At 40.5% G+C, this 14,193-nt stretch overlaps 1 protein-coding gene across 6 annotated transcripts in view; it reads left to right on the forward strand.

Moving 5' to 3' along the window:
* RECK (reversion inducing cysteine rich protein with kazal motifs) overlaps window positions 1–2,442 on the forward strand; it is a 45,828-nt gene extending 43,386 nt beyond the window's left edge. For all 6 annotated transcript variants that reach the window (XM_054647287.2, XM_054647281.2, XM_054647282.2 and 3 more), the window contains 2 exons: window positions 61–216; window positions 1,195–2,442. In XM_054647287.2, coding sequence (XP_054503262.2) covers window positions 61–216; window positions 1,195–1,413 — 375 coding nt within the window. In that variant the 3' untranslated portion in view covers window positions 1,414–2,442. The remainder of the gene's footprint in view (window positions 1–60; window positions 217–1,194) is intronic.
* The last annotated feature ends 11,751 nt before the right edge of the window (window positions 2,443–14,193 follow it).

Genomic DNA, 14,193 nt, shown 5'->3' on the forward strand with positions numbered 1-14,193 from the left:
CTGAGGAGGAGAATTTTCCATAATGCCACTTCATCCACAGAGTTCTTTGTTTTCCTCCAGGTAACAAATAAAAAGCCAATAACGGTACTTGACATACTTGAAAAAATCCGCCTGCATGTGTCAGTGCCACAGTGTGATGTGTTTGGATACTTAAGCATAGAATCTGAAATTGTGATTCTCATCATTCCTGTGGATCAGAACCCCAAACCATTGCAGGTAGATGATGTTGTTATTTTATTTACCCAGCATTAATTTGCTTCACTTCTGTACGTGTAGGATGGTGCTTGTTTCTCAGGCAGATATGTTGTGTGTAATTTGATTGCTCATGCCCTGTTATGTCCAACTCAGCTCCAACTTCTGCCTCCTTCTCTAGCAGAAATAGCCCAAAATGTTACCATGACTTAGGAAAGAAAGTCTTGCCAGCCTGGTAAGCTCTCACTCCATCTGCAGCAGGTGCTGTCAGATTCCTGGGGGAAGGAGGACTCCAAAATCAGAGGCCACCACTGCTTACCTCATTGGTAGCACCCATTGCTGAGCTAGACACTCCTCAACTTTCAAAGCTTTGGACCTCCAGATATTAAGTTTGTCAAATTTAAACCTCACCAGAGGCAGTTTCCTATGCTTTTAAAGAGACTTATTACTAAATTCCTTTCTAGGGTGCAGTAGAAAATGAAGTGGAAAAAATTAATTTCCTAACAGAAATTAATTAATATCATCATGTCAGTGGGGGAATGAAAACCTGCAGTTTCCCAGGTTCTGTTACTTCCATTCTTTTCTCCCTTTCTCATAAACAAAATCAGTTATCTCTCATTTGGAAGAAAAATCCAAGGAAGGAGAAAATCTGGATTTTTCCACCATTGCAGACTTCAATCAAGGAAGTAAGTTGGTCAATCAGGAAGGAAGTCCTCAGTTTTAGAGGCACTTTCTTTAGTGATAATCCACTGGGCTTTTTTGCATCAACATTCAAAACATGTCAACCCACACTAACTTGTATATAGCTTCCTTCCTTTTGCTTTTCTACTGCTCAGAGCTTCCACAGCCGTTTTCATAGTACCGAAGTCTATGATGAGACCTCTGATCTGTTTTCTAAGTACTCCCCAGAATTATGTAAATCTTATGTGCTGATGGGAATATTTTTACATTGGCATTTTACATGGTAAGAAGAGAAGTAATAACTTTTTTTTTCCCCTCTAGATTGAAGCCTGCAATAAAGAGGCAGAAAAGATCGAGTCTCTGATCAATTCGGACAGCCCAACATTAGCATCACACGTGCCACTATCAGCTCTAATTGCATCTCAAGTACAAGTTTCATTTAGCATTTCTTCTGCTTCTGCTCAAGTGGTGCCTGCTCTGCACTCCCTGTTCATAAGCCTTCTATTCACCTTGGCATCAGCATTGAGATACTGCTTGTAACTGCTTGGGAAATATGCACCAGAACTGGGGCATTTGTATTGTGAAGGACTTTTGGAGTTGTTGATCACTGAACCAGAAAACAAAAAACGTGCAAGATTTGATGAACTTACACTTTTCAATGAAGGACTAAAAGTATTTGAATAATGTGAAAAGATTATTCTCTTACTCATAACTAGTCAGATGACTGTTTCAGCACAATTAGATTGTTTTCCGTGGATCTTGGAAACAACATAAATATGCTCTGGAAGGTTCTGACATTATTGATTTATGATTTTGAGGAGAAGGGATCTTTTAGGGTTTTTTCAGCCATGAACTAAACAGTGTTTTGAGTTTACTGAAGAATGCTAATTTTATATTATTCAGATGCATATCAGTGACAAAGAAAGCATGCACCTATTTTAAACATCATTTTTGGAAGAAACAGATTGCTGCTACCTAATTACCCTACCAAAAATTTAAGAGTTTATTCTCATGTAAATATGCTTTCATATATTATTATGAAGAAAACTAACTAGCCCTGGGCCTATTTCAGTAGACATCTTTCCTTGGACTAGTGAAGACTTGCAGGACTTTGGGCTCACTGCCTGTAAAATGACAATCAAGCTCTATGCTAGTACCTGACTTCAGTGAAGAGATGTGTTCTTCTTATAGTTTTGTACATTTCAGAATCTCATATTGGATGCAAAATATAAAGAATCCCAGTATCTATATTTAAGTGCCATTTAAACTATGGCAGTATTTGCATGTTATCTAATTAAATTTATACTTTAAATGTTTATACAAACAGTATGTTTTATTACTTATTGTATTTTATGCACCTGACTTTACTCTACATGAAGTATTTTATATCAGTATTATGATAGCCAAGTTTTGAAGTATATAGAGAAAAACTTATTTTTGCCAAAATTATGAACTTTGAAAGAAAGCACTGAAAACTTTTCGAACATGTATGTTGTAGCATGTTTGTAGCAATTATTTTCTGCTAAATCTTTTAAATGCAAAAGCATTAAAGCTTTTTATTTTAATAAACACTTGTGTCTTGTGTCCTTGTGTAGAATGCATGTAATTTTATGGATTCAGCAAGACTGCAGAGATTTCCTTTTCTCTCTCAAAATAAGCACTTAAAACTAACTGCACTTACATACATGCATGACTCACACAGAAAATGTTCCCAAATAGATGTCAAGAGGGTCTCAAGGATGAAAGTGTTCTTGCCAAATACCTTGAGGAAGACTTATGCAAATAATCATTCAAGCCTTGAAACAAAAAACTTCAGTATCTTGATAATCCATCTGTTTCTGAAATTTGTTATGTGTATTCTTTAGACTTGGACAGAGAAATAGAATGGATGCATTTTGAAAAGCTTTTTGAACTGAAATGGCTCAGATGATAGCCCCAGAAACTTCAAACAATTCAGATTGTTTGGTTTTTTCCAAATCATTAGCAAATATCTCTTCAATATGTAGTTTCTTAGCTTGAGTTTCTTAGCTAAATGCTAAGTTTCTTAGCATTTAGCTGAAGCAAATCTGATGCCTACTAAAAAGTAATTATAAATGTCTTAAGAAAATAATATTTACACACACATACATGTGTGTTTACATATATATATATACATGCACCGCACTGGAAAACTTAGTTAAAAGCTTTAAAAGCACACTTTTGGTGGAATAGTATATACAGTGAACTTACTTTTATACATCTGTGAAGATTTTCTTTGATGAGAAATTATAACAAAAAAATTGCCTTAAATTGTGCGACGAATCTGGGAGAAGCAGAATTTAAGCCCAGAGATTGTGATTCTTTAATTTATGTCAGTGTCCATTGCTTGCTAGAAAAGAGTGAAGCTTTTGAGAGGTTAAATATGTACAGAACCAATGAGGTTTCACAGAATCCTAAATTCTGAAGCAGAAGTCCACCATTCAGACTGTACAGGGTTTATGCTCTTTTTTCTGGAGGAACAAAAGCACTTAAGTATTTCCTAGGTTTTCTCAAGACCTTGGACTACCTCAGAAGAATGAAGAAATTAACTCGTGGGTTTTGAATTCAGTTGAACTGGGATAAACAAATAGAAGAAACCAAGCCCAGTCTTAATTGCAGCCTAGGATATTTGAACCTGAGGAGGACAAATCTGGTGCAGGTTTCAGAGGAGTTTTCCATAAAGGTGCTAACAATCTTCTGTCACCATCTGTGTGGAAATCTGGGTTCACTTAAAAGGAATGGAGACAGCACAAGGGCACTTCAAAGCAGCACAAGCCTGTTTGTTGCTTTTATAACAGGACCCAGATGAAACATTTACAAAACATTATTTGCTTCTCTGCTGAAGACCAACAATGGCAATAACTGGCTCCAGAGAGATGTCACTGTTCTCTCTCAGTTTGCTTAGTTTGGCTCTTCCCAGCAGGGTGGTACAGAAGCGGAGATGCCAGAGGTGCCACTTTGTACAGCCCCAGGAGAGGATCAGCCACAGGGACAAACACCAGAGCAAGTAAAAGCAAGAGACTTCTGGCTGAGTTCTGAGTCCAGCAGGAGCTGGCATCTGAATTTTGGAGGTGAGGAACAGTCAGTTCTGAGCAGGCACAAAATCACACCTGGAACCGCAGTGTCACTTTGTCACTCCACAGCCCTGCCCCTCTCCCTTGCTCTGCTTTCATGGTGCTTTACCCACTATCACTTGGAGATTTGCACGTGTCTCTCAGTTCAAAAGCTAAATGTTATTTATACATCTCTACTGAGTTCATGACACTTCTCCAGCTCTTCCTTTTACACATAACAAAGGATATTTCAAAACTTTTTCCCACCATCTCTAGTCCTAGGAAGCTCTGGGAGCATTTACATGAGCAAATACAAATACATGAATGCTCTGTGAGACTGCAGCCTAAGTGTTTCATATTTGAAGTCTGGGCTGTAAGGTAACCCTATAGTCAAGTGAATCCCAAAAAGTAACGGGGAAAAAAGATGTCTCTGTCAGGTTGTGCAAGACCTGATTGCAACCTCCTGCAAGTTCTTTGAACTGGTGCTTTTATACAGTGAGACAGTGGCTCCAGCTGCTCCCTGTGGAGCAGTAATGAAGGTGACAACTGCAGGTAACTCTGTCACCTCCTAAGAGTGGCTGTACCTACCACTGCTAAGGTAGCCTGCCTCCCATAGAGGTGTTCAGTCACTGCTTGTTTTGTGCTCTCTCCCAGTCTTCTCTGGGCTGCAGTCTTTTGCTGAGCCCATTGCAAAAGAGCATCTTAGTGCATAAACAAACAAAATCTCTGTGAGAAAAATGTTTCCAAGCCCTAGCAGGTTGGTTTGTCTCAAGTAATCACAACAACAGTCAAAAGGATATGCTGATGTACATCAGCTTTTGTTAATTAACACCATGAAACTGCATGTTTCAGTTATATTTGAAGCTACAGTTGTATACAAATTCAATGCTACCGACATTTGCATTATGGTAGGCAAATTGTGTATAACCAATATTGAAAGCAAAGGTGCTTACTCTGAAAACTGGGGAAACATCAATTAATTTAATTTAGTTTCTTAATTTAATGGACTTTGTACATGCACTCCTTCATGGAAAAAAAATTGGAGCATTTCATCTCAATATAAGACATTTTTTTACAGTGATAATAACAAATCCCTGGAATAAACTCTCCAGGGACATGGTGGAGTCCCTTCAACTGGAAATTTTCAAGATACAACTAGACATGTTGCTAAAGGAACCAAAATGTTTGACCAGATGATTTTCTAAGGCAATAGTAAAATATCTAAGTAAAAGCTCTTGTAAAAGGATTTTTTTTGCCTTTCAGTTCCTATGACATAAAGGAAAATAAAAAATAAAGGACAGCCTTCCCTGACAATGCAATAGTTCCTGAAATAGTGCAGTAATCCTACCTTACATAAAGAAAGGTTATTAACCTTAAATTTTTCATTATATTATCATATATATGAGAATAATTCTGATTATATGTGTATATATATAACACATCTGTGAACCCATAAGTGACTTTCAAACTTGTATTAACAGATTAGTAGAGTTAACAGAGTTAATTAGATCACAGTCCTTTCTTAAAACAGAATAAATCTATTCTTCCCCCCAGAGTATTTTCCGATTTGCCTTCCTCAAAGCTGGATTCTTCTTCATTTGGCCAGGTCCAGTAAGGAGAGTAACCTGAGCCAAAGGGTGTTGATGGCTCTGTAATTCTGATACTCCTTCATAATTCCATAGCTTCTTGCTGTAAAGAGCCATCCCTGTGTTTTTCCAAATGCCTTCTCTTGTGCTTGGCAAGGTTTCTCACTTTGCCTCTTTGTGCTCAGCTCTCAGCATGAGCTGCAATATATACAAAGGTCTTCAATCTGTTTTATTCAGTTCTGACTCCTCCTCTAAGCCAGCATTCTTCTGCAGCACTGAAGAGTCCTAGGGGGTTAGATGATTCAGTCAGTGGGTTATGATATACAGCAGAACAGAAGTTCTTACTAGTGCTAATGTGGCAGGTTTCAAACTAAAGCCTGCTCTTCAGCTTGGTGTTCTGCAATTCTGCACTGTTTGCTGACAGTAGAAGAAGTGGATGGGTTGTTACTGCTGTTTGCTGTATAAATTTACTTTTTAGCCACATTTTAAGCTGCAGCAGCAGGAGCAACATTCAGTAAATATAAATAAAGATATATTTAGATGCACTTATATGCTTGTATACACACCAATATACACATATATATGCATATAAATATATTTATATCACAGTGCTCTGTATCAGGCTCCGTATCAGCCTCTTCAGGAAGAGCATATTTGACCATTGCAGAGAATTTAGCAATTTATTTTGGTAAAGAACCAAAATATGAGGGGTTAATACTTTTAAGTTTGAATTTCAAGTGCAAATGGCAATCAAAGATGCAGGATCACACTGACTTATTGCCTAATTTATACATGATGTTGTCTGGCTATATGCACACAAAAAGGCTAAAAAGATAACTTTGGATGGTTTCATTCTCAGGTGCATTCAGCTGCAGCAGTTCATTTTCCTCTGAGTTCCCTCTGGTGTTTTCACTCTGGTCCCTGCTGCTCAGGGCAGTAAGAGCAGCTCCCAAGTACCAGTGGAATTGCTGGCATCAGTCAGGAGCAGCCATCTGCCCCCGACCACTGTATCACATTCAGGGCCTCTGGCATAACAAAGTTTAAATATTTGCAGCCATTAGTTCCATGCAGCAACTGAGCTGCTGTCAGCAAGGCTGTGGCTGTGTTGTCATTAGTAGTGGCTGTGGGTACCACGAGCTTCATCCAGATCAGAAGCAGGGACGTGCCTTAGCCAGAAAACAAGATACAACAAGCAGCCCACCTGGCTTCCATGCTGGAAAACAAATGCTGTCACACACACACACATTCCCTGTGCCTGTGTTGAATATGGCAGGTTGTGCACTTTGTTTCTTTAACAGGCTTGAAGTGGCAATGGAAACTATGGAGCAGCATCTCGTGGCTGCAGTACTTTCTGAAGTGCTGCTCATATCCATAATGCAGGATTTACTGCCTCCCTGCACCACAGCTTTAAGGCCTCACTCAAGGCCCAGATGAGTCAAAGGAGATGTGAGAAATGCAAATACACATTTCTAAAGTAGAAAAAATTAAATCTATATCTTATTTTCCCTTCTGGCTTTAGGCTTCAACAGGAGAAACTGTACAAGCAGAAAGAGTCAAGGGAATGAAACCATGTAACAGAATGCTTATCATAGAGACTTATCATAGCAGAAAAGAGAGACGGAAACTATTATTTCCATCCATACGTGATGCAGTAAGAATGTGCCATCACAAACAACCTCAACACAGACTTCCCACCCTGCTCTGGGAGATGGCCCAGCCAGGCAGTGCTGGTCAGTGACCACAGCTTAGGAACAGGGCAAGCGGAGCTGTGGCCTGTGGAGGCGAGCTGAGTTACCCATGTCCCAGGTCAGTCAGTTGTGATGGCAATGCAGCTAACACAGTCCAGATTGTAACAACAGTGATACATGGAACTGAGATGCATTTCATTATTCTGAGAAGGATTTTTAGTAAAGTTTAAGCACAGTCAAAAATATGCAAAGGCTTGATTACAATCCAGTAACAGCATCTGTTATGTTCATGTGGAGAAGTTTCTCTTGGCAGCTGATTAAAAAACTCCAGAGGCAAACATGGGTGTGAGCAAGGGCCAGAGCCTCAGAAATGCTCTTTGAACTTTTCACATCATTGCTGCTGCAATCAAGGGCATGTGCAGTACAGAAACACAGACTGTTAACCATTACTGTGGCCCTTCTTGCTCTGATGTGTGACCCATGATCCATCACACCTTGTGTTCATTTTGTTACGTACTCAGAAGCAGCACAATGACACTCAACAAGTAAATAAATAGCAAATACACACAATTATAAGCACATCACCGTTAACATCACTGCACCACACTCTGCAATAAAAAAAATTTTCAGTCCTTGTCCTCAGTCCCAAGTTTCCCAAACTGAATAGTTCACCCGAGTTTCCTGTGTACAGCAGTGCTGTCCATCAGCCATGAACTGTTCCAGGTGAAGATAAAGGCATTGGCATTGTGAATGTAGCAACTGTGCCATCCTTTGATGCTCTGATTATTAACAGCAGAGAAGCTTCCTACCAGAACACAGCAAGAACATTTATTCACAGTAAATAGGTGTGCAGCTGCTACTGATCTTCAATACATTTTTACTGTCCACTGCAGCAGACTTTTAACTACTTTGTTAGCGGCAGATGCCTTTTCCAAGGCCTTGTTCTTTATCTAGAAGTGTTAGGAAAGGCAGACCCTGCTGGCAGGATAAGAGGCAGTGGACACAAATGAGAAACCTCAAACTTCACCTGAACATCACTTTTACTATGAGATTGGTTAAAACAGCGCTGGGCACAGGTTGCCCAGAGAGGACAAAATTATTTTCCACCCTTGAAGATAGTCAACATATGATGGGACACAGCCCTGGGCTCTAGGTGGCTCTGCTTCTTCCCACATCAACAATGCTGTAATTCTGTAATAAAGCTCTGAGGAGCTGAAAAGCACCACCATACATGCTAACTGTCTTGCTGGTCTCCTCACTTACCTTGCATTTTTAAAATGTGGTCTTTTCCAGTGCTTGGATTTGAATTCCATGACATATTTTCTCTCTGCAAGTTAATTCTAGATCAACAGTTCCATTGCAGCAACACATAATCACAGAATCACAGAATACCAGGCTGGAATAAACCTCAGGCATCATCTGGTCCAACCTTACTTGGCAAAAGCACACTGTAATGATGGCCCAGAATCCAGTCCAGCTCAACCTTAGAAGTGTCCAGTGTTGGGGAATCCACAACTTTCTTCCTTGGAGAAATTATTCCAATGCCTGTTTGTTCTCATTGGGAAAAAAAAACAAAACTTCTTGCATCTACTCATAATAAATATGAAATAACCGTGAAATGTTTTCCTTTGCATCCAACCCACCGGCAGCCATCCCACAGCCCTGGGCTGTCCACCAGGCAGGTACATGACACCCTTGAAAAAAACCAGCACTCACTGAGCAAGAGGGTTGAATTTGTCCAGTCCTTCCCAATCAGGATAAAAGTGGTTACTAAACATCCAGCAGCCTCCTGGCTTGAATGACAGCTCTGTGCTTTGCTTGGCCAATTCAACCCACATTTAAGTGACAACAGTTCTGTATCTGGGAAGAATCAAGTGAGTTGAAAATGCATTCCATACATTACTGCTTATTCTTGAAGAGTACATATCTTCTCTCATATATTACAGCCTTTTCTAGGCTGTGGAATGAAAGGTCTTGCCCAAAATATACAGGTTAATAAAAGACTCACAGCCATAACCCAGATGCTTCTTTGAATGTTTAACACTCAGGTCACTTGTCTGGAGTTTAGGACTAGTATTACAGTTTCATATCTATTTTTTGAAGTTTGCATTTAATTATGGCTCCCAAATGCAAATCTTTTAACACAGAAATCCTCTGCTCTCCAAAACATGTATGAATTTCATAGGTTCAAATCACTGCTGTGATGGCTGCAGAAACTCACAAGATTTTTCATACATTGTATTACTCTGATGATTTTTTTACAAGGCAGATCTAGTATGCACTAAGCATGTTAGAAATGCCTCTGTGAGCAGGAAGTATATGAGGTGTTGGGCTCAGGTCTGTAATTGCTGACAGCAACACACCAAAGTTTCTAAGGAATTCAACTTTCCTGAAATTCAATACAGAAAAAGCTAACTACAGAGTGGGAAACATTTATTTTGACAGACTCAGGAGGACATCGTGCTCTTGTGGTTTTAAAATAAACCTTCAACCCTAAGATTAAAAATCTAAACGCTGTGGTCAGGGTTGTGCTCCCCACAGAAATCCCGTAGGTGGCATCACAGCACATGGGGAATTACATTTCAACTGCTTTTGGTTTAGAAGGAATGCAGCCGCCTTGGGATTTTTATTTCTCAATTGTTTTTTGTTTAAAGCTAACACTTTCCTGCAACTTCAGTTCTATTTTCTGTGCCACTTCAATCTCAAGAAGATCCAATCTGCACAGGCTTAAGTCTCTCTTGCTTTATGTAAATTTATTTCCTCCTGCAGATGCCTACCATAACCTACTCAGGGCTGCCCCAAGAATGTAATTCTCAGTTGAGAAGCACACCTGACATCAAGGACATGTATGGATGTATTAAATTGTTGGCATGGAAAAGAGTCAAATCGACAACCATAATTTTTGTCGCCAGCAATCCAAAGAGTTCATATAACTGGGTACTTCAGGGCTGAATCAGACACAGGCACAAACCCAGACACACTCTCAAGGTTTCAGTGCTTGTTAACAAAGAAGTGAGTATTTTGAAGATTTTTTTCTTAAAAAACCCTGATCATTTAAAGAACTCTCGTGCAGACCTGAAATTATAATAAAGTTACAGTAAATTCAGCATTATTGTCTTAATTCAGAAGAGGCAAATGATTGCATTAATATCTGAACAACAACCAGTAGATGTCAGCACCTTTTTAAATCTGGCATTGGGGGCCACCACAAGGGGAGGACTGGGAAAACCAGTGAGGAGTCCAGGACTAGAACTGGATCCTGCCCCAGTTCACCACATGTCCATCCTGTCCCCAGCAATGACCATCAGGGCACAGTGCCCCACTCTCCAATGACAGCCACATTGGTTTGTTCATGTGTGACCACCTGGGCACAATGTATATTAGCTCCTGTCGAAAAGAAAAAGGATGTAAATTGAGGCAAGGGTGCCTCTGGGCTGAGCCTTGGCTGGATGGATGCCTGACACTGATGCTCTGCTTGTCCCTTGCAGCTGACTTATTATACAAAGCAGAATAAGAAAACAGCATACTTTTAATCAGCAGTATGGATGAAAGGAGGAAAACCCAAGTAAAGAAACAAAACCAAAAAAAAAAAAAAAAAAAAAAAAAAAAAAAAAAAAGGAAAAACCAAGTAATCACCTCTTGCAGGGTTTATCACCCTTCCACCCTTCTCAGGACTTCTCACCAACATAGTATTTCCAAGCACAACTTATCCCTCTGCCTTTGGCTGGGTCTGCTTATAGGGTTTGTGAATTCCTTTGTCTAAAGCCACCTGTTCAGATTTTTTGCCCTCCTATATCCTTAAAAATCCACCCACAGAGAGGGAACAGGGAACTGGCCCCACCAGCTAAACATCTTCTAATAGTAATGTCACTGTATTAAAAGGTTTTAAGGCTTCAGATTTGCCAAAGAGTAATCCATGTTTCTCAGCATGATACAAATACTCCAGCAAAAACACAAACAGATCTAACAATGCTCAACCACAGAGTTGTACAAAGCAAAAGTTTTATGCAAGTAACAGAAAACTGCCAGTTAATTTCTCCTCCACCTAATCCAAAACTAGATGGAGAAGATACAAAAATTGCGGATTTTGGGGTATTTCAATGTTTTTGCCAAGATTTTTGGGTATTTCTATAGCAGTTGACCTCACTGCCCCAGAGGAACATGTGCCTTACGCCAACAGAATCAGTAGGAAGCAGCTGCTCAGAGAAAATGACTTTTTTTCCCTGTTAATATATCATTTTGCTAAGCTCTGCTTCCCCAAGTGCCTTGCATGATTAAGAGGTCTTTAATGCTGCTGTTGTTGTTCTGGTTCCCTCCTCCTCTCCAAAATGAAAGCATTCAGAATACTATGTGCATTTTTTTGAATATCTGTATTATTTTAAAAATATTTACTTTTATAAATATTTGACATTTTACTTCTTAGTTGAACAATTTTTATTAGGAAGCCTCCAGTCCAAGCTTTCCAATTCATCTGTTAAAGAACAAAATTGGCGTCTGAAGAATCCAGTGGCAGAAGTGTCACTTGTGAGATGGACTTTGCTCTGTCCAAGACTCCCAGGGCCTGCCAGCCCCAGCACCTTTGGTGCAGCAGCACCAGCTTGGTATCATGCTCAAAGGGGCTCTGGAGAGGCTCCCCCATCCCCACTCCCACAGCACCCCAGTATCCAAGGACCCCAGGTCCTCTTCAAACTCCTCACTCGTGCAGGGACCTGGTCAAAGCCATGTTCAGCAAAACCCAGGCTTTACAAAGAAACTGCAGATTGGGAGGGACAGCCACTATGCTCACAGAGAGGTGTTTTGGGAATTCACCTACAGCAGCCTTCCTTGGTGCAGTGTTTAACAGGGAGCTGCTGCCTCTCAGCTTCCAAATGCCATTCCACGCCCTGACCCAGCAGGAGCCCCACCCTTGTTAGCTGGGCTTTCGGTGTGCTCCCAGGACATGTGTTTTTGCAGAACTTGGCAGGTTCCTACAGAGACTGCCCAGTCCTGGACTGTGCTGGTGGGTGGCAACTCCTTTGTACCTGAAGCAGTCACCTCACACACCTCCCCTCAGCTGAAGTTCAACCCAAAAATGTCTTCCTGCCCCAATCACACTTGATCCTTCTCAATGTCACAACCCTGAATCCAGCTGGCTCTGCAGGATTCCACACTGAACGTGGTCACACATCACCCTCCCTTTGTTCCAAGGCTACCTTGAGCCTTGAGCAGCAGTGGGCTGGGTGGATCTGTGCTGGCCGACCTTCATCCATGTGTGTTTATAAATCATGATGCTGTTGCAGGAAGTCCCAGCACCCAAGTTCTTCACGTATAATACTGGTTCTTCTCTGCACCAATGCTGCCTAGCAGCTTTTCCTCCATTAACAAGTTGGGTTAATAGACTTGCACTTTTCACAGCATTAATAAAATAATAAGATCAGTCCAGACAGCTACCTTAAAATGAACTCATACTCCAAAATGCAGAGGATCAACAAAATGATCAGAGGGATGCAGCACCTCTTCTACAAGGGTGAGAGAATTGTTCAGACTGTAAGTCAAACTGACACCAACTCTGATAATACAATTAATCAGATCTTTCTCCAGAAATTCCCAAGCCTGATGGTTTTCAATGACACACACACTATCAGCTGTCCCATCCTTGGCTTACTTGGTGCAGCTCAATCCACACCCCACCCACTAGTCTCAGCCTGCAAGGATGACAGGAACTGCTCTCACTCCCTCTTGATGGACAAGCAAACAAAATAAAATACCTGCTAACTCTTGAGACTTCTACTCCCCCTCATTCTATTACAAGCTGCTCTGAAACATGCTGCCATGTAATACCTTGATGAACAGCAGTTGATGTGGACTTAAAAGGGTGAGCACACAGCCCACGTGCTCCTGGTTATCTGCGGAACAACACACTCCTCAAGCACGCCAGCAGCACCATAAGCACACCACAGACACCCCCTTGCACTCAGTGCCTTAAAACAGGCAAGCACACAGCAAAAAGAACAATGTCACACGTGTTTTGGGATCTGGTACCCAAGTAAGAAGAGAAATAAGTCACAGCTGCAAGCTGCTTGTCAGATCTGAACAGCCAGAATGAGACAGGGAAGGCAGGCACTGAAGTGAGGTGTTGAGACTTTAAGTGCAGCACCACAAAGTCTTCCTTCATTCATGAATACTCAAATTGTCCTTTTCACATTGCAGAGGAGTTAAAGGTCTCCTGACTTTTAAAAAAAGCAATGAACATTTTCATTTTCTTAAGGTTTTGGGGTTGGGGATGGGGTTTCTTTTGGGTTGGGGGGGGTTCATTGTTCGGTTTTTATTTGGTTTTAGGGTGGTTTTCTTGGTCTTTTGTAGGGGGGAGCATCCTCCTTGCTATTAGATTGCAACTTTCTTTTTTCATGTATCTGTACTTTCCTACTTAATATCAAGTATCTTTCCCACAAAAAGGTGTCCACAATCAAGTTTTCAAGTTTGAGAAATATGTTTGAAAATGGCACAGCCAGCTGCAGTAGAATCATAGCTTTATAGATAATTTTGTTGAGAATTGCAAACCCAAAAATTATATTCATCAGCTACCTGAATAAGCATCTGAGGTTTTCTGAATTTTAAACACTGAAGGGAAAAAAAGTTTGATGTGATTATGAAGGTAGGTAGCATTCCACAAAGGAACACAGTATTGAAAACCCACCACAAAGGTGTTTTGGTTATTGGACCCTTCCAAAGTGTCAGCTTACCAAACAGTATTCACTTAACTCCCAGCACATGAGCATATGCAGAAGAAACATGACCAAAAATCCTTCCTACTGCACATATTCAAGTAATCAGTTATTACACTATTTCACAAGCACAAAACTCAAAGCACCACAACAAAGTATTATTGCTCAAACATGGACACCTTTCCAGACCAATGTATTTCAGAAGCAGGATACATGCAGATGTGGGGCTTTTTCAGTCCCATAGGAAACAAGTACTTGCAACAATCATCCT

This window comes from Agelaius phoeniceus, chromosome 1 (assembly GCF_051311805.1).
Source record: "Agelaius phoeniceus isolate bAgePho1 chromosome 1, bAgePho1.hap1, whole genome shotgun sequence".
Taxonomy (NCBI): Eukaryota; Metazoa; Chordata; class Aves; order Passeriformes; family Icteridae; genus Agelaius; species Agelaius phoeniceus.